General features: G+C 40.2%; 1 protein-coding gene across 4 annotated transcripts in view; it reads left to right on the plus strand.

Moving 5' to 3' along the window:
* Positions 1–20,922, plus strand: part of ATP10B (ATPase phospholipid transporting 10B (putative)) — a 212,549-nt gene that overhangs the window by 181,744 nt on the left and 9,883 nt on the right. For all 4 annotated transcript variants that reach the window (XM_084535382.1, XM_084535383.1, XM_084535381.1 and 1 more), the window contains 8 exons: positions 1,025–1,277; positions 5,543–5,778; positions 11,711–11,890; positions 12,456–13,041; positions 13,581–13,687; positions 14,382–14,508; positions 16,014–16,198; positions 19,789–20,101. In XM_084535382.1, the coding sequence (XP_084391508.1) occupies positions 1,025–1,277; positions 5,543–5,778; positions 11,711–11,890; positions 12,456–13,041; positions 13,581–13,687; positions 14,382–14,508; positions 16,014–16,198; positions 19,789–20,101 (1,987 nt within the window). The remainder of the gene's footprint in view (positions 1–1,024; positions 1,278–5,542; positions 5,779–11,710; positions 11,891–12,455; positions 13,042–13,580; positions 13,688–14,381; positions 14,509–16,013; positions 16,199–19,788; positions 20,102–20,922) is intronic.

Genomic DNA, 20,922 nt, shown 5'->3' on the forward strand with positions numbered 1-20,922 from the left:
AAACATTGAAGTGTGACATATATTACTTTTTTTTCTTTCAAAACACTTTTTTTTTTGGTGGTGTTGAAACGTCACAGGAATATAGATAAGAAGGACATGTATTATATCTTTAAATAGCTCCAGAATCTCTAGGATATGCACTAAAGAAGATGCTTACATCGAAATATCAGTTGTTGGGTTTTTCTTCTGCCTATGCCCATCATTCCTGAATAGGAATGCCACTTAATATCTCAGAAAGACAGTGAAAAAAAAAAAAAATGTTTCGCCGGTGGGGAATAATAGCTAGGTATGGCTCTGCTGGTTTAGTAAATAAGATAAATTAAAAGTAGGATACTCGTATATGAGTCTGATTAAACCTAATCATGAAGAACAGTTTATGGTGTAGGGGAAAAAATCACGCTTTTCTGATTTCTTGATTTATCTGCTGAGATTTAAGTGAACAGAATTTCTTTAATATGAATGAAATATGAAAATAACTTTCTGAGTTGCTTAGAGATTTGTTACAGATTTATCCTTTATTACTTAAACAGAACATTTGTGCACCTTAAGAATTCAGGATTATTTCATGACAGGGAAGTTAGTGGATGGGAAGTGTTGCATGCAAAGTCATTGCTTTGGAAACTTTTTTACATTAAGAGTTAGCCTTTGCTAGTGCATCATCTCAGAGTTTCAGGAAGGAAGAACTGCATACCTTGACTTTGATGAACCTTGATGAAACTTGGACAAAAACATGTGCTTTGTAAGAGAGTCAAGAATCCAATTTCAGACTCATCAGCTCATCTTTGGATTTGGTTCAAATAATTTTGTCTTAAATTCATGACTTATTGTCCCTAGCTATCCGTTGCTATTGTGTGCAGATTTTTTGTTTGTTTGTTTGTTTTTAAATGTTATTATTTGGTCCTACAATACATCTCTAGGAAGAACTTTTTTTCTGAAAATGTTAGTATACTTGTGCCAGGAAACTTCTGACAGAAAGCAATAAGACTTGTCTAACACCTCACTGAGATTTTCATCTCTCTTTCAGGTTTTAATCCCCATTTCTCTTTATGTGTCTATTGAGTTGGTCAAGTTGGGCCAAGTCTTCTTAATTCACAATGACATTGACCTCTATGATGAAGAAGCAGATTTGCCCATTCAGTGCAGAGCCCTAAATATTACTGAAGATCTTGGACAAATTCAGTATATTTTCTCAGACAAAACTGGGACACTAACAGAAAACAAAATGGTATTCCGACGCTGTACAGTTGATGGACATGAGTTTTCACATCAGGAAAATGGTAGGAGATACTTTTTTAAACTTTCGTTTTTTTTTTTCTCTGAGCTAGTAAATCTTATTAATTTAAATAATAACATTTAAACCTACTGAGCCTTCTGACTGAATTTATGGTTTTGTCTCCATTTTGTGAGGGACTCCTGTTATGGAGATTCCTAAAGTGAAGTTTTAACTGATTTGGAGGGCAGATAGGAAAGGTTTTCTGTTTCCTTCTGAATACATCTCAGGCATTGCCTTGCATTGAATACCCTCTTGAATACCCTCTTGTGCAAAAAGAGCATTTTCATTTCTAAATAAATGCCAGGCAATCTTCTATAGGCTCACAAACTGAAAATAGTTATTAATCAAACTCAGTGGGTCCAAAAGTAATTGCCATAGACTTCTGTGTGATATGAAAGAAGGTGCATCTACATCTTCTAGAGTCAACCTTAGCTGCAGTCTGTATCTGAAGTCTTTTAGCATTCAGCGCCAAATCTGGACATTTTTACTCAGACCCCTTCTTGGTTGCTACTTTCTCTGTCTACATAGCACAAAGGATTTAATTTAGCAAGCAAGAAGCTGCTGTAAAGATGTTTGTGCTTTGTGACAGAGCGCATTAACAAATTTGTGAATTACCTTCTTTCTTTCTCGTATTCCAGACAACTACAAAATGCAACCCTTAGCATTTAGGAGAAATCTTTAAAAACAACTGATCACTTTGAAATGCATTTTTGATTTCATATGATAGTAAGCATTGCAGAGAGTGAGTTGCCAGAAAATAAAGTGGATCGTGAAGGTTTTTCTGATGATGGCTTTTGAGTTGTTTTAGCTTTGGGTTAGTTTATTTCAGTTTTTTTCACACAGAATCACACAGAATTTCTAGGTTGGAAGAGACCTCAAGATCATCGAGTCCAACCTCTGACCTAACGCTAGCAGTCCTCACTAAACCATATCCCTAAGCTCTACATCTAAACGTCTTTTGAAGACTTCCAGGGATGGTGACTCCACCACTTCCCTGGGCAGCCTGTTCCAATGCCTCACAACCCTTTCAGTAAAGAAGTTCTTCCTAACATCTAACCTAAAACTCCCCTGGCTCAACTTAAGCCCATTCCCCCTCGTCCTGTCACCAGGCACGTGAGAGAACAGACCGACCCCCACCTCGCTACAGCCTCCCTTGAGGTACCTATAGAGAGCGATAAGGTCGCCCCTGAGCCTCCTCTTCTCCAGGCTGAACAAGCCCAGCTCCCTCAGCCGCTCCTCGTAGACTTGTTCTCCAGGCCCCTCACCAGCTTCGTCGCCCTCCTCTGCACCCGCTCAAGCACCTCGATGTCCTTCTTGTAGCGAGGGGCACAAAACTGAACACAGTACTCGAGGTGCGGCCTCACCAGAGCTGAGTACAGGGGGACGATCACCTCCCTAGCCCTGCTGGTCACACTGTTTCTGATACAAGCCAGGATGCTGTTGGCCTTCTTGGCCACCTGAGCACACTGCTGGCTCATATTCAGCCGACTATCAACCAATGCTCCCAGGTCCTTCTCTGCCAGGCAGCTCTCCAACCATTCCTCTCCCAGCCTGTAGCTCTGCTTGGGGTTATTGCGCCCCAGGTGCAGGACCCAGAACTTGGCCTTGTTGAACTTCATGCAGTTGACCTCAGCCCATCAGTGCAGCCTATCCAGATCCTTCTGCAGAGCTTTCCTACCCTCAAGCAGATTGACACACGCACCTAACTTGGTGTCATCTGCGAACTTACTGAGGGTGCACTCGATGCCCTCGTCCAGATCATCGATGAAGATAATTAAAGAGGACCGGCCCCAGCACCGAGCCCTGGGGGACGCCACTAGTGACTGGCCTCCAACTGGACTTGACTCCATTTACCACGACTCTTTGGGCCCGGCTATCCAGCCAGTTTCTAACCCAACGAAACGAGCGCCAGTCCAAGCCAAGAGCAGCCAGTTTCTTGAGGAGAATGCTGTGGGAGACGGTGTCAAAAGCCTTGCTGAAGTCAAGGTAGACCACATCCACAGCCTTTCCCTCGTCCACCCAGCGCGTCACTTTGTCATAGAAGGAGATCAGGTTCGTCAAGCAGGACCTGCCTTTCATAAACCCATGCTGACTGGGCCTGATCGCCTGCTTGCCCTGCAAGTGCTGCATGACTCTCAGGAGGATCTGCTCCATGAGCTTCCCTGGTACTGAGGTCAAACTGACAGGCCTGTAGTTTCCCGGGTCTGCCCTCCGGCCCTTTTTTTAGATGGGCGTCACATTTGCTAGCTGCCAGTCAACTGGGACCTCCCCTGATAGCCAGGACTGCTGATAAATGATGGACAGTGGCTTGGCCAGCTCCTCTGCCAGTTCTCTCAGTACCCTTGGGTGGATCCCATCCGGCCCCATCGACTTGTGCACATCCAAGTGCTGTACCAGGTCACCAACCATTTCTTCGTGGATAGTGAGCGCCACATCCTGCTCCCCATCCCCTTCCACCAGCTCAGGGTACTGAGTATCCAGAGAACAACTGGTATTGCCGCTAAAGACTGAGGCAAAGAAGGCATTGAGCACCTCCGCCTTTTCCTCATCTCTTGTAACTAAGTTTCCCCCTGCATCCAGTAAAGGATGGAGATTCTCCTTAGTCCTCCTTTTTGTGTTGATGTATTTATAGAAATGTTTTTTGTTATCTTTAACGGCAGTAGCCAGATTGAGCTCCAGATGAGCTTTGGCCTTCCTAATTTTGTCCCTGCACAGCCTCGCTACATCCTTAAAGTCCTCCCTAGTGGCCTGCCCACTTTTCCAAAGATTATAAACCCTGTTTTTTCTCCTAAGATCAAGCCACAATTCTCTGTTGAGCCAGGCTGGTCTTCTTCCCTGCCAGCTCGTCTTTGGGCACGTGGGGACAGACCGTTCCTGCGCCATTAAGATTTCCCTCTTGAAGAGCGCCCAGCCTTCCTGGACCCCTCTGCCCTTCAGAACCGCCTCCCAAGGGACTCCACCAACCAGTGTCCTGAGCAGCTCAAAGTCAGCCCTCCGAAAGTCCAATACAGCGGTTTTACTGGTCCCCTTCCTGGCCTCGCCAAGTATAGTGAACTCCACCATTTCGTGGTCACTCTGCCCAAGACAGCTCCCGACAATCACATCCTCCACCAGTCCTTCTCTGTTTGTGAAGAGAAGGTCTAGCGGGGCACCACCCCTGGTAGGCTCACTAACCAGCTGCGTCAGGAAGCTATCTTCCACGCTCTCCAGAAACCTCCTAGACTGCTTTCTCAGGGCTGTGTTGTGCTTCCAGGATATGTCAGGGAAGTTGAAGTCCCCCACGAGTACAAGAGCTGACGATTTCGCAACTTCTGTCAGCTGCCTGTAGAATTCCTCATCTGTCTCCTCATCCTGGTTCGGCAGTCTATAACAGACCCCGACCAGGACACTAGACTTGTTGTCCCTGCCGATCCTAACCCAAAGGGACTCAATCTTGTCATTTCCAGCCTCGAGTTCTACAACCTCGAAAGACTCTCTAATATAGAGAGCCACACCACCACCCCTTCTGTGCTGCCTGTCCCTTCTAAAGAGCTTATAGCCAGGCATTGCAGTACTCCAGTCATGAGACTGGTCCCACCACGTCTCCGTGATGGCAACCAAGTCGTAGCCTGCCTGCTGCACGATGCCTTCCAGCTCCTCCTGTTTGTTACCCGTGCTGCATGCATTGGTGTAGATGCACTTCAGCTGGGCCATTGCCTTATCCTCCGGCCTTGCCATTTTTCCCCCTGGCACAGCCCCAACAATCCTAGCTTCAGCCCCATCCCCCTTCCTACCTAGTTTAAAGCCCTCTCAATGAGCCCTGCCAGCTCCTGGCCCAGGATCCTTTTTCCCCTAAAAGATAGGGACCCGTCTGCGGCCATCAGGCCAGGTGCTGAGTAAAGTGCCCCATGATCGAAAAACCCAAGATTTCTGCGTTGGCACCAGCCCCGGAGCCACGTGTTTAACAGGTGGGCTTTCCGTGTCCTCTCTGTACCCCTCCCTGCCACCGTAGGGATGGATGAAAACACCACCTGCACTCCCGCTCCATCCACTAACCGACCCAGCCCTCTAAAGTCTCTTTTGATAGCCTTCAGGCTTCTCTCTTCAATGTCATCACTGCCCGCCTGGACTATCAAAAGAGGATAATAGTCAGAGGGGCGTACCAGGTTGGGAAGCTAACTAACTATTTTGTAACTAACCAAGTAATAACTCCTAAGCCATGCAAAGAACAGTATAAAATACAATGTTAATTATCTTTTAAAAGATAATGTTAATTTTCTCTATTTACAGCCAAGCGCCTGGAAACCCATAAGGAGTTGGATTTAGATTACGCAGATTTTGTAAAACTTCAACACTTCACACTTCCTTCCATGAACACTGCAAGACCAGGCACTTATAATCAAAGGACCATGAGACCCTTAAGGAGGTGCCAGAGTGCTAGAGCTCATTTTCAGGGGCATACACGGAATAGGTCACTTGGTCGTCGTGACAGCAACCGATCTCAAGTGGCATTCAGCAGCACCATTGTGAGTACAAACAGATCGAGCTGGCACATTTAACTACAAGATATGTAGTTGGCACAGAATGAGCTTTTTGTACTGTTTTGGTACCCTGGCATGGCAGGAAAGTGAGGTAGACTGCAATGGGGATTCTGGCTGGGGTTGTGCCGAGAGGAGTTGGGGCTGTGAGCAGAGATAGGAGCCTGGAGCCTGGCTTTGCAGAAAAGGGCAGTATAGGTCCTTCTGGAAGATGATGGTTGGAAAAGGTTATGGGATTGAAGTCTGAGTCTGAACACAGTTCAGAATGCCATAAACTACTTTTGCTATCAGCACTGCAACATATTGTCTCCGATAAACAGTTTAGCCACCCATGAGCTGTGCATGCCGAATGCAAAAGCTGTGCTCTCCAGACCAGTTCTGTGTGATTTGTGACTTAGCAAAAGCTAAGTGGTGCACTTCTTTGAGATAAAAATAAAAAACAAAAATGCCAACATTTTTTACATAGAAAATATACATGTAAATGAAGCAAGAAAGGTTTATCAGATTACATTCTCAAACCCTGTGAGATGTTGAACAGATACTGAACAGCCTTGTCCCAATTCATTAGCTCGGTGGCCTCTGCCTCACCTCAAGTACTAACATGGAAGTTCGAGTCATCCTCATTGCACTTCTAGAAAAGCCTTAAACTCATCTCAATTTTAGATCTGAAACTTCTCAAAATCTAACACAACCTAATCAAGGTCAGTCTGTTTTTTAATCCTTGAAAGTTTGTTAAGAGACATTTCAGAAAAAGCTTTTATGCACTCCAGGAGAAGGTCAAACACTTTCAAAATCAGAATTACAATTAAAATTAATTAAAAAGCCCTTCCAAATCTTCATTGTAACAAATTCTAATAAATAGAGGATTCTCAGAACTTTATTTTCTGCAGTTGTTCTTCTTGGCAAAGTTTTTGACTTGCTGACTGTTTTTGGTTGATGTAAGCCTAGATTAATTCTAAGATTCTACTTGTCTCATTCAGTTTCTCTGTTTTGTAGTAGATATTGGTCAGTGTTCCTCCTGTTCTTGGAATATGGGGGATTGTCAGTTGTCCTCACATTTTCCAGCCCAGTCCTCATGGAATATTGAGAACTTCTTTATATCTGTTCTATGGATCTTGACTTTTGAAGTGTGATATAGGACTTCCTTGCCAGATATGTTTCCAGATAGTTTTTCTGCCAAGCCTCTTCAGTTTCTTTCAGAAATAAAATGCCATGTTTTCTTTTGCTTGTTTGCTTGTTTCCCCTCTGTAAAAGCATAATCTGAGGAACTAGTATGAAACATCTGCTTTTTAGAAGGAGGTTAAGCTGCTGTCCTGAAAATAAACCGCCTTAGCTGCTGTCACTCTATCCCAATAAATTGCTTAACCTCTGTGACAAATGAAAAAATGAAGACACTTAGGTATTTATTGCCCAGTATGTTGCCCCATATATTGATATTTTTCAAATGATGCACAGTGGTATCTTTATTTACCAAACCAATTTCCTTTTTATGAAATAGGGATAGTAAAATTTTCTGTCTCTCTGTGTTTCCTGTCCTTTGGAATTTATATCACCTTGTCTGATGCATTTGTACATTGCTAAGAACAGCTGGAACATCTGTATAACAATGGGTATACAGATAGTATTGTGGGCTTGAATGGATATCAGTAGTCAAAGTTTCTCATTAAAAATCCATCTTTTGTGTCTTCGCTCACACATTTAATATTCCTTAATTTAAGGCTTGCAGAGCCCTTCTGGATGAATGTCTCTGTTTAAATAAAAGCACTGAAGTATTCAGTGGCAGTCAACACTTGTCAAATGTGATGCTCACTATGAAATTGTGAGACTCAGCTTCTTCTCATCATCAAAACACAAGAGAAAATAATGCCCTGCTTTCTACAATAAACAACACAAAGTTCAAAGGCCAGCATCTGGGATTACACAGTTTGTTGTTGTTGGCTTTTTTCTTAATAAATGCTGAGATTCCAAAGGTTGATGTACTAGCTAGATGAAAGCTACTCATGGAAACTGGTAGCCTCAGGTAATTAAAAAAAAAAAAAAGAAGAACTTTGCACTGCTGAGAAGACAGTGATTTTTGGGTAAGGGTTAGTACAGCATCTTCTGTGAGCACCTGCATATCAGAACTGTTGCCAAGAAAAGCATTTTAAAGAAGGAGGGCTGTTACCTTAATAATATCCTACAAAATGTAGAATTTAATTGGAAAATAACTATGCCAAACAAACAATAATCATTCACTAATGTCAAATTTATATATGAACAGTTTTTAAAAGAGCATTATCTGTGCAATGATCACAAAATTCTCTCGTCAATCAACCTTATGCAAATCAGTGGTAACCAGGTTGCATATGGTATTTTAAGTGCATTTGTACTGTGGTAATTGATTGTGCCTGCAAATCAGCATGTTTCAGACTTGGTTTCAGTATTCTGAGCAGTTCTGCAATTAGAAAGCTCCTCAGCTACAAAATGTATTTCAACCTGCCTGCTTGTGAGAGCATTCTCTGCTCAACTAGTTTTGGTGTTTTCCTGAAATTTAAAAAGCTTTTATTAATTAACATGTTCATCTTACTGCATCTCTGAGCTTGAGATGAGGATGATGTGTAATTCATGGCATTTGATAAAGTTAATTAAACTGGAGACTGCAGATCCTACAAGAATAGCTAAATAGCACTGCTTTTCTGCTTTTCTTTTCTGGAATAAAAATAGTGTAGCTTTTATGCAGAACCTAAATCCTAGGACTTACTTTCTGTTTTTATCCCCTCCAATATTTTTGTCTTAGTCCTTGTGATCCCTGAGAGTTTGGGGAGCCTCCTTGTATGTGATTTATGCAGTTCATAAGATAAGATGAATCCTGTGTCCAGCTACAGCCCCCTAAAATTCAGTATTAAAGTCTGTTCAGTGGGAAAGAGCATGACAAGGTCCTGGACAATGGAAAAGCAAATTCCTAACTTTTGTTAGCACTCATCTTGCTATCTTGAGATGCAAATACAAAAAGATAGAAGTCAACCTATTAACAGTTACACTCAGAAAATAAGACTGAGCTGGACGAATCCATCTCAACTCATATTCACGCTATAACCAAAGTCTGTAGTTGAGAACTGTTGACAATTATGTGTGGTATCACATATGTGGTATAATATCAGTATTATGCTGGTATCATAAAAAAGGGTAATGTAGGTGTATGTTTTAGGTTTTTTGTGGAATGGAAAGGACAGAAGAACAGTGTAGTCTTTACTTCAGAAATCTCTGAAGAAGTCTGAGAAAGAAATATAGTGACTGATTTATTCCTTTCATAAACATTTATTAGAAATCTGGAGGGAGAAGGATATGTCTATACAGCTAATGCAACTGGGAAAAGAACAGACTCACCTGTTCTTTCACACCTCTTATGAAAATGGAAACCAATTTTTATCCTGTCTGTCTGGCCCTCTAGAGGACAGCCTTCAGCCAAAAAAGAGGATACCAGGTCACTTCAGAGCCTTGAAGGTGGCATTGGCCACCTTACCGGTTTCTTTGGGTACCTCAAATGAGACAATGCCAGTTGACTTTATTAATTTGATTTGTTGTGGCTGCTGCAACTTCTCAGAGGAAAAATTAAAACAATGTACTATAAACAATGGAGATATGGTTGACAGCAAGACTTCAGGGAAATTTAAAAGAGTAGGAAAAATATAAAATGATAATCAAATTTGGAACAAGATAGGGCATTAGCATTTATTCTGTCTACCTGTAGATGTTCTTATGAAGTAAGATCTTGACAGCACGTTTTCTTCTAGATTTAATAATTGCAATAAACAGTGCCCTGCTATTAGAAATATTTCATGAAGATTTCAATTGTCCTATTATCATCAGGTTTTAGAGCCATCAAGTAGAAGAAATGCTATCAAACTAATACAGAGATCTTAACAACTGAATTGCAGTGGCCATTTTACAACATCAACATTTTACTAACATAGCATTTAAAGTATGGTAAATTTAATTGATTATCATCAATGCTGTTTTGTTTCATTTTCTGTTTTATTCATTCAGTTTTATTCAGGCCGGTCAATGAACAGACTTGTTTGTGTGAATTCTTTTATCTGCTGGTATTCCATAAGGCTGAAACTAGAGAAATAGGGAAATTCAGGTCAGCCCTGCTTTCACTGAATGTGAAAAGAAAAAGAGATAAAAATATTGATCTCTGTATAAATTTTATATTTAAAACTTGTTTCTGAGGCCACAGTTGACCTGAAAATTTTCCATTTTTCCAAAGGAAATTTTTTAGTTCAGAAAGTTTCAGTTGAAATGGAATGCCTACGTGTGTGTTGTTATTTTTGGCACAAGTTAGAGGCAGATATTGTGGATATATATGTGCAAACAAAACTGAGTGGGATGGTGATGAATAGGAGAGGTTGAGATCCATGTGTAATGATCTGTGGTTGGTGAGGTTCATTCTAATGGTGGCAATGCATGAGGAAATTATATGAATAGCTGGGCAAACAGAATTTCTAATTGTTAATGTTTTGAATTGAATATAATTCCCAACATCACTGTTTTGAGAGTTATGTCTGTACATAATATGTTCTACATGGGAATTGTCCAGTTCAGCTATTTGTGATTGCTCTAAGTAGTGAGCACAGTAGGCAACAGGCACACAGGTACCTATCAGCTGCTGCAGCAAGACATTGTGAAACGATTTCTAAAGAATGAGCACTTTAATTTTTCAATGTCTGATTCCTTTTAAGAGGCTTGAGAAGATACCTGAAAATCAGGCTTTTCCTCAGTATATGTCGATTTGCTAGAGGAGGGACTGCATCTGCACTTAAAATTTTTGCCCACATGCAAAAGAAAAAAAGAATGAAAACACTGAGCCAGAGGAACCAGAACCTCCTCTTGCAGAGAGTGCATTATCTGGTTCTGTCTTTGAATCTCAGCTGAATTCTGTGCTGCAGAATGAGCAAGAGATTTATTTTCAATTATTGGGATAATTTAAGGACCAGTTTTCATGTTAGCAAGCAGGAGTTACAACATAACATATTCAGCTTAGCACTGCACAATCATGAAGGTGGTTAATTGATAGCTGTTGCATATTTAGGGAACTTAAGAAAACTGTGCCAAATTGAAGGAGGAGAGTGTAGTGGTTGAGATAAACTAGAAGCAGCTAATTCACTGGCAATTCCTTAAAGAAGGCATCCAAAAGTGCTGGCTTGCAGAAGATGTCTTTTAAATTGGGAAGCTCTAGTTGAATATGGCCCTGAATTAAATCCAAACCTAATTCTGCTAACATGAAATTTCCATTAAAAGTCATATTTCCGTAGCCCTACATTAGATTAAATTGTAGATAAGTAACATTGTTAAGTAGTTTGGCTTGTGAATTTAGATTTGATTAGAGAAATTGTGGTAGTAGATTACAGTACTGTTTCAGGAACAAATGCAGAATGTATGCATTTACCTGTTTATTGTAAAGCTGAGGAAGAGCAATTTGAGACAGCTTCTCTTTCAGGTACAAAGCAAAATGATTCTGAAAACACTTTTTTGTTGTAACCAAACTATAAACACAAGCTGTCTTCTCTGTTGAAATAGCATTGCTGCTCCATCACTGAAATGGGTGATCCCAAATCCACTTCCACCTGGAATGACCTTTAATTCATTAGTCAGCAGTTTCAAAGTTTGGGGACACAGTATAGATTATTCTTGAGATAGATCTCAAAATAAATAAAACTCTGAAAACTCCTCCTATTTTAAGGTAAGTTTCTTCCTAATAATCTAGTTATGCAGCCTTTAGAAATATATCTGTTTTCCCCAGATTGAAAGTACAAAAGGCATTTATCTTACATAATCCTAGGTGTGAACTCAATAAGACGCAACAGAAGACTATTGAGTTGAGAGCTCTTCCTTGAGCACAGTTATAAATGGGAATAATTCTCCTTAATTTTTCTTATAGGAAAAGGATGTGACTCCAGACAGCAGGCTGCTGAGAAGAGTGAGAGAAGCTGCACTCCAGACTGAAAATCTCTCTCCTTTTATACATATGCAGACTGCCACATCCCTTACTGACTTTTTTCTTGCCCTTGCCATCTGCAATACAGTCGTGGTCTCCACAGCTACTGAGCCAAGACAGAGGGTAATCTAATTTTGTTTAAACTAAGTATTCAAGGAAATTGATTGTGCTTACAATAACAACACAGAGCACTGTTCAGGGAAACCTGAAGTGGTGAGAAATGGTTTTGTACTAGAGCTCTCCTCTAGTTCTTTTATCTTTTATGTAATGTCTACTGTTCCACTGCCTGTGTATATCCCTACCTAACAAGGCTCTTTATGTTTGATGAATAGATAGGGCTACCGCAGTATCTGTGCTTTTCCTTTTAGATTTAATAATATATTTACTGTAAGAAATATGTTGAATATACGGGGTTTTCTCTGATCTCTCAGGCCATTTTCAGAATTACAAGGGCCTTGATTTCATCTGTGTTTCAGAAGCAGAGACACAAATCACCATCAAATTCAGATGCCAATTTTCCAGTGACTCCTCTACTGAATTCCCTTAACATGGTTAAAGAGAAAAAAAATATTGCTGCATTTTTTATTATTGTCATTTAGAAAAGAAAAATAATGAGGCTTTGGAAAGTATCTTGTAGCTCACATTCATTTATTTTTAACCATAACCCAAGGTTTTCTCATATTTCTAGGTTATAGTCCCACCACCAATAAAACCTTCAGGAATCACTTTGGAGAAGATTCATCAGATATTTCATCGGCTGAAGTTAGCAAGCCTCAGCCAGTCTTTTTCATCATCTCAGTCTAGTTCAGAGCTAGGAGCTAGCTTCAGTGCAAAGAACACCGGGGAGCACCTTGCTGCGTTGGATTGCTGTGACGAGGACAATGACTGCTGTGACAGCAATAGGGGCGCTGGGCTCCAGGACAAGGGCAGCACAGATATAGGCAGTGCTTCCTTGGATGAAGTTTTTAAGTCTGTTACTCATGGTTCTTTGCCAACAGACTTCTGTTACGAGGCTGAGAGCCCAGATGAGGCAGCACTTGTCTATGCTGCCCAGGCATACAGTTTTACTTTAGTGTCCCGGACTCCTGAGCAGGTGACTGTACAGTTGCCACAAGGCACACTCTTGACTTTTGATATCCTCTACACTTTGGGATTTGACTCAGTAAGAAAAAGGATGTCTGTAGTGGTAAGACACCCTCTAACCAAGGAGGTCATTGTCTACACAAAAGGAGCTGACTCTGTTATAATGGACTTGCTGGAAGACTCTGGCAAAGGTAATAAGCCAATGAGCTATTCCTGTTGTGTCTCCTACAATGAGGCACAAGAAGTTTGCAGTACTCTCTTCTGCATGAAATATAATATCTAGGCATCAGGAGTATAAAGATAAGGAACAAGCTCTCTGTAGTGTTATCCTTGCAGATCAGAACTGAGGTATTTGTTTAACTTGGGTAGTGCTGAGAATATGGAATGGGCTAATTAAAATTCACTGACAGCACTAACCCACGTGGGTTGTGTACTCTGCAGTAATACTTTCATACGGGCCCGACCATGGTATTTCAGCTTGTCAGCAAGAGTGCTGTAGCCTTAAATACAACAGCAACAATAACAACAAGAAAAAGTAATATCATCATAAAGGAAACAAGAACCTTTACCAATCTTCAGTTTATGCAACACACAGTGAACACTTTGAAAGGGATTGCTATTACAATGGAATCCAATTTTCACTCAGTTGCCCATTCTTTTTTAATCTTAGGTCATTAGGTCTGAAATGATCTGTGAATAAAATGTGGAATCTTTCTCTTATATTTCATAGCTGACACTTACGCAGAGAGGAGAAGGAAAAGAATAAAAGACAGAACACAGAAACATCTGGACTACTATGCCCGAGATGGCCTCCGAACTCTGTGCATAGCTAAGAAGGTAGGAGGACACTATCCTAATGTTGTTTACAGCTTTGCTCTATATATATCAATATATTTATTGGAAACAATGCAATGGTTATAAAACCCTGTACTTCAGAGGACAAGACAGATACAGACCATCTTTCTGTCCCTCTATTTGATTGTTTTGTAGTCTTTTTCTCCTCTCTTTCTGCAGTTTTTCAGTTTGAACAAATGATGGGTTCTTCATCAAGCTCAAAATATTGATTTCTGTTTTTCCAATGACAGCTCTGGCTTACTCTCTTTATAGTGATTTCAGGAAAGACATAGAAAGCCAACTTTCTGTTTTGCTTTGCATTCAGCTTTCAAAATCCTACCTTCAGCCTGGGATAGTGCATTTTAGCCTGATACATTAGTGCCGAAGTGGTGAGACACCCTGCAGAGCAACTTTCAGAAACTGTGCTCCAGTACACACTCCCAGCTAAAGGCTGTGGGACTGAGTTTCTCTAGGGCATGTTTTTAATTCTCAGCCTCCACAAACAGGAAGGCACATCTTTTTTTTCTCATTGCTACCAGCTCCTACAGTCTTCTCATGGAAAAAGATCTGTTGTTTTAAAGGCATCACAGTACTTTATCAATCCAGATAGGAGTTAAGCCTCTGTGATCCAGAATGTTGGCATTCTTCTCCTCTTATTTAAATTTAAAAAGAGCTCTTTTAAAATTATTTTATGCAGGTCTTGAATGAGGATGACTTTCAAAAATGGGCCAATTTTCGTCGAGAGGCAGAAGCTGCAATTGACAACAGAGAGGATCTGTTAATGGAGACGGCACAGCATCTGGAGACCAAACTCACCTTGCTGGGTAGCTAAAATAAGAATTGTCATTGCATGAAGTATCACTTGCTCTCCTGTGATATTCTTGGCAATCAGATAAACACCTTATATTAAATTATATCAAAAAGGCTTCCTCTGAGGTTTGAAAATCTCAGGGCAAGTGTACACAGTCCAATGATGGTGCTTAAACAATTTATAGTGCATTTTGAGCAGCAGTAACTTTGAAAAAGTGTATCAAAACTTTCATGTGCCATGAGCAAAGAACATGTGCATCAGCTGTTAACTGCAGCTCAGCTGACATGGTAGATAATGAAGTTCCCATAATTCAGTCACATATCTGTGTCCTTAGACAAACCCATAAAACAATATATTTTCACTTCAATTTTGAGCACAAATTCCAAGGGAATTTCTGTTATAGAACTGTATTATAAAAAGCAGTAACTACAATTGTTGTCCTCTTTCTTGCTAGTGAATTCCTGCTCCTGTTACACTGTCATGTTTGCTTTCTGTATTTTGTAAAAGGTTGATATTTCATATTAAAACTTACCTCTTTGGTATTTGCACATCATCCATCACCATAGTATCTAACAATACTATTCTGTTAAATTACAGAGGGCTTCAGTGCTTTCTTTTCTATTTTGTTTGGAAATGTTTTGCTATTTAAGACTTTGTTTCTCAGATTCATCCCGTTCTCATCTTTCTGTGAATACAATCTGTGACCATATTTTGTTATCCTGAATTTCTATGATTGCAAGCTATTAGCGTTATGGTTTCTCATAATCTATGGAATGATTTAAAAAATTAGAGTAATAACAGTAAATACCATAAGCACAAGCATATAAGAAATAACATAGATCTTGTTAGAATGTTATCTTTGCCAACTCTTAAGGCACTGCATGCATTCACACTTCATTTCACAAAAACTGTTATTTTAGCTAAAATTAATATCTATCTCTAATGTACCACATTTACAGCATCTTCAAACTGACCTCTAGTGGAAGAGATAAGGAGTATTATAATATTCGGGTGGTGACTTACGTCCATCTGTTTTTAAGTTGGCACATTTTAAAAAAGAATGCTTCCTGTATGTTTTCTTCTCCTTTTGATGAGTTTTGCCAACCATCTAACTTGGCAATACGATAGCATTCATTTAAATAGTCAAAGTTCATCTTTTCTGGTTGCTTTGATGGGACTTGATGCAGTACTTTAAAAATGCATATGGTATAATTCCTCTGCCAGTACATTGTCATTTTAGATTATTAGGAAGAAATGAAATGCATTGTTCTAGCATCAAGGAAAACGAAGAGTCAGAATTTGATTGACAACAGATTTCGGTCTTAATCCAAATGCAGATTTTGTGCCCGTGTGTTTATCTGCTGGACAATACCTTGGCACAATTCTTGATAAGCTCATGACTGGAAGTCAAAGACCTTTTCTTAAAAAATAAATAAATAAATAAAGCTGGCAAGATTATTTCCAAATATTTCCAAATGAAAGAAAACTAGTTCACATTGTCTTTTCCTGTTTACCCAGGGGCAACAGGGATTGAAGATCGGCTGCAAGATGGAGTGCCTGACACTATTGCAGCTCTTCGAGAATCTGGGATACAGATCTGGGTGTTGACAGGAGACAAACAGGAAACAGCAGTTAACATTGCATATTCCTGTAAGCTCCTGAACCAAAGGGACACTGTCTTCACCATAAACACAGAAAATAAGGTGAGTACAGGGGGATGCACAGAATCTTCCATCTTTCCCTTTCTTCACAGCTTTTAGCTTGACACTGATTTGCTTTAGGCTGTATTCACCACAAGACACAGCTAACCAAACTTCCACATAGCAACATCAGGCCGTAAATTCTTTAGACCACATGTAACGGGATGAATTTGAACACAAGACAGTTATGTAGAATTTTATTCAATTAGAATACAAGTTTCCACGTTAAAATAAACTTTTTTTTTTAATGACCTTACTAGTGAGCTTTAGCAAAAAGATAATATGCAATTTATATGCCTGATTCCTTATTAATATTGGTATTTGGCTTTTTCACTTGCAATGGAAATTTCAGTTGGTATGATATGGTATTGTAAATCCAGGTGATATCTGTAGGAAGACATTTGGAAAGTATTATATGAGTCAGTCTGGAATAAAATGCAGGTGTAGATTTAATTAAATTCAGAACTTTCTAGTTGCACATTCCCAAATAGGATTAGGCTCAATCAGAAATTTATTAGTGTGAACAATTTAACCTGGTGTCGTTTTGTGTAAGCAGCATTTCACCTTCTCAGAAACCTAAATATAGCTCCTGTGGGCTCGTTAAAAATGCAGTCACATTCTTGACACTCCATGGTGGCCTACATAGTGGTAGATGTGCACAGATATTCCCTGAATTTCTGTAGGCAACAAGAAGGTCAGGTGGTAAATAAAGCAAACATACTCCAAAATGAAAATAATCACTTGAGGGGCATCTTTGTCAGCTCCTATGACTCACAAAATTCAGTGAACAATCTGTGGTGTAATCCATGGCTATTCTTGAAACCATCTGAACAGACGGGAGAAACAAACTTTCAAAGAAGGTAAATGCCATTAAGGATGGCGAAGACAAAAAAGCTTTAAAAAAGCAACATCGGCTTTTGCAGATTGTGAAGCAACATGGTGCCAGAGAAACCATGCCTTGCTCTCAGAAAGTGGAATGTCCGCTGTAGCAAACTGCTTCACGTAGCATTGCTCCAGACATCCTGGTAGCACAGATGACTTTATGAGACAGTTTTAGGGCAGTGCAAGTTTGGGCATCACAGCTCAATGCATTTGAAAGAAGTCAACATACCTGACGTCCAAAACGTCAGCTGAGCTGTCCTCTTTTTTGTTTTGTTGTCAGTGCCATCTTACTGTACAGCCCCAAGTGGCCCTGAGGTCACCAGGGTGCTGCTCTGTTCTCTTTTTGCAGTGCACACTTGTGACCTGTACTCAGCAGTAATGGGGGAGCTGTCATGAGAAGGCCCTTTCTGTAGGTAGATGGGAGGTTGAGGGGGGAAGGCTGGGCCTCTTTCTGGGACTAGGCAAGTCACCTGTCTCAGTTGCCTCCATTTTTCTCCCCATTACAAGCTTGTCTTTCTCTATAAAACTATTGTGAGGATTAATTAAGTAATGCTAAAATACTGACTGTTTTTCTTTCAATAGGCAGTGGTATAGAGCAGTCAGATGGCCTACTTTCTAGCTTCTTTTGTCTGCAGCTAGTAGCTCTCCAAACAGGAATAATATGCTATGCAAATGTCTCTGTCTTTTAATAGGGAAATAGGGAAACATGCAAAGATGATATGGAATTCAGCACGGAATACGTTCCTTGCTCCGATGTGTAATTTCATTTGATACGCATATCTGCTTTAATGGGAGGCAGAATGAGTATATTTAGGATGGAAATTAGAAGATGGTTCCTGTTAGAGAAGTGATGCTACAGGCAGGACCACCCTGACTCCAGGAAACACAGGCATACATGCTCACCTACAGCACCCTATGTGGCCGTCAGTCTGGACTCAGGTGCACACAGCATGTATATAGGTGCTTCTGTGAATGCATGTCATTTGGTGGGCATTAGATTTATATTTCAATGCCGTTTAGCTCCCTCCCTTTCAAGGTGAAGCCAAGGACGCTGGTTGTGAAGAGTCCCCAAGTGGCTGAAGTGAGGGAAAACAAATAATACAAAGGGTTTCTCCTTTCATAAAAGCCCATTAATTTTGACAAAGTTAACTCTTAAACTAAATATCCATTGAAGGATAAAGCCTTTGACAGAGGGTTAATAAAGGGTAATAGCTAACAAAGTGGATCCAGGTGGGAAACACCACAGTGTTTCTTTGCACCTATGGTTAAGTTTGCTTTCTGTTAGTTATTCATCTTCACTCATGGCCACGTATTGAGCATGGTACAGTTCTTAATTCAAGTCACTGAAATATTTTAGTGTCTTTACCTGTTTTTCGTTTTGCTGTCCAACTCAATTTTCAGCACCGTATTAAGAAATCGCAATCTTTTCTTCCATCCCCAATATTTTTACCCAACCTCTTCCAGCGCTGAGGAGGAGATGAAGCTCAAAAACAGGAGGAAACAATTGTAAGGGCAGCAGTTAGGGAACTATGGTGGCTGGCTTCAGTGGGAAAGGACTCTTTCCACTCCTGAGCAGAGCAGCTTATTGAAATGCTGGAAATCATGAACCTTCCAGAAAGAGACAACACAAGTAGGTAGTCTGGAGGGATTTATTTAAAAATGCAAGCCTGGAATTTCCAATACAATTTTTGTTTTGTTCACAGAAAGATATTGCTGCTTCAATATTTTTTGGAGGTTTTCAGTGTGCAGGCTTGATGCAGCTTTCTATTAGGTGTTAGAGGTACATTTGATTCCAGAACCTCCCACTGAAGTGTAATTTAAATCTTCCAAACATCCTACACATGTACCTTATGCAACATAAAGTGAAAATAACATTTCAGAACTGAATCATCACTCAATAAGGCTGACAGAAAAGGTAGAAAAAGGAATGATTAGCTCCTCAGGTATTCAGTGCCATGCTACAGAAAGAGGACTTTTAGTACGAACAGGCAGCAAAATAGCTTTTAGATCATTCTGGGTTTTGTTTGATAGTGGTGTGCCAATTTAGGAGATCTGTATGGGACAGGTAAAAGTGCCCCTCTCAAATCTCTGTGTGATATTAAGGTTACTTTCATCCAAAATGAGGCAAATTTGCTAATAAGGAAAGGTTTAGTGTGTGCTTGAAGCACTGCGCTGGGCAATATGAAGCTTTAGTTATGTCCCTGTGACACACACCTGATCTGTGACCTAGAAAAGGCCAAACCCTCAAAGTTACTAATTTTGGAAATCTGAACCTCTTGTTTCTCTACTGTAATTTATTTCCAAGGGAAGCAAAGGCTGTAATATCTCACATCATTCATACCAGAGGTAGTTTTTTTAATGTACTTTAGCAAAAAAAGTTTTGTGTTTTTTTTTTTTCTTCTGAACTTTTAGCACTGCAAATACAAGTATATCCTCCTGAAGTGAGGCTTTTTTTTTTCCTTTGAAACAATTTCTTAATGCAGCTAACTAGCTGATAAAATGTGCGTTGTTTTCACTGAAGGATTTGATGTTGTCATTGAAATAATCTCCAGTCTGACGAATTAGTGCCTTTCTCAGTCAGTTTTCCCCAATGTTCATCTGATAGGCTTCAACCCACTGGCATGATTATACAAACATACGCTTTGAAAGGTGCTGTGCTGTAAAGGGAGATGGAGAAAACTATTTCTAGAACCACTTCTGTTTTCTCACAGGAAACTTGTGAATCACTCTTGAATTTAACCTTGGAAGAAGTGAGAAAGAATTACGAGGTTGAAAAACCACGGAGGAAATTTTTTGACTTTATCCCAACATCTTTACCAGCCTCTGAGGTGCCCAGTCCTGAGTTTGGACTGGTGATTGATGGCAGGACGCTGAGTGTCATCTTCCAGGGGGGCCTGGAGGAGAAATTCCTGGAGCTGACGAGGCACTGCCGCTCGGTGCTGTGCTGCCGTTCCACCCCCCTCCAGAAGAGCATGGTGGTCAAGCTCGTTCGGAGGCAGCTAAAAGTGATGACCCTGTCGATAGGTACCTCTCTTTTGAATTTTACAGGAGAAATAGGCAGCAGGCTCTTTCAATGTGAGTTTTAAAAATGTATGGAATATATACATTGTATGAGCTATTTATTACACCTCCTCTTAAATACATACAGTGAAAAACTAGTATTGAATAGTCTTTCCTAACCAACAACCATATTAAAGTCCTCCTTCAGCTTTCAGTGAGCAAATCTGCCCCCCCCATTTAAATAAGATGAAGATGCTCCACATTCAGTATCTCCCAGTAGTCCCTTTCAAGCACACAAGTACAAACACATGTACATGTTCCCTCTAGAATCCCCTCACTTAGGGAAGGAAAGCAGTCGATAGTAGTTACTGTTCTGTGTTTTCATAAGCCCTTTTCCTGTCAGATTTTCCCAATGGGTAGAACCAGAGTTATCCCCAGAGTAGCATTAAGCACCAGCTCCTTTGCTTTTTCCCTCCAAATACTGTGAAATGCTTTGAGTTTCCAGCTCACTGTTGTTAAGCGATCCCAGTAAAATCCTTGCAGAATTGATTTTTGTTACTTAAAACTAAAAAATACGTTTATGTGGACCAAACAAGGCATATCAGAAAAGGAAGAGTCTGATGCATTAAATTTCTTCCTTTGCCTCAGAGTTGAAAACATAAACTCACAGCCTTGTGCTTCATTTGTTTTGCTTTACCAGTTAACCTAGTTCAGAATCTCCATGTTGCAGGCAACCATGATGGTTCTTTCCATGGAAATTTTTTTATTTATTCAACATATTGCTAAAAGTTGAAAGGAGCAGAATAAGTCCTAAAATTGGATTGCTACATTGTCAATTGCAATAA

Source organism: Aythya ferina (assembly GCF_964211825.1).
Source record: "Aythya ferina genome assembly, chromosome: 14".
NCBI lineage: Eukaryota > Metazoa > Chordata > Aves > Anseriformes > Anatidae > Aythya > Aythya ferina.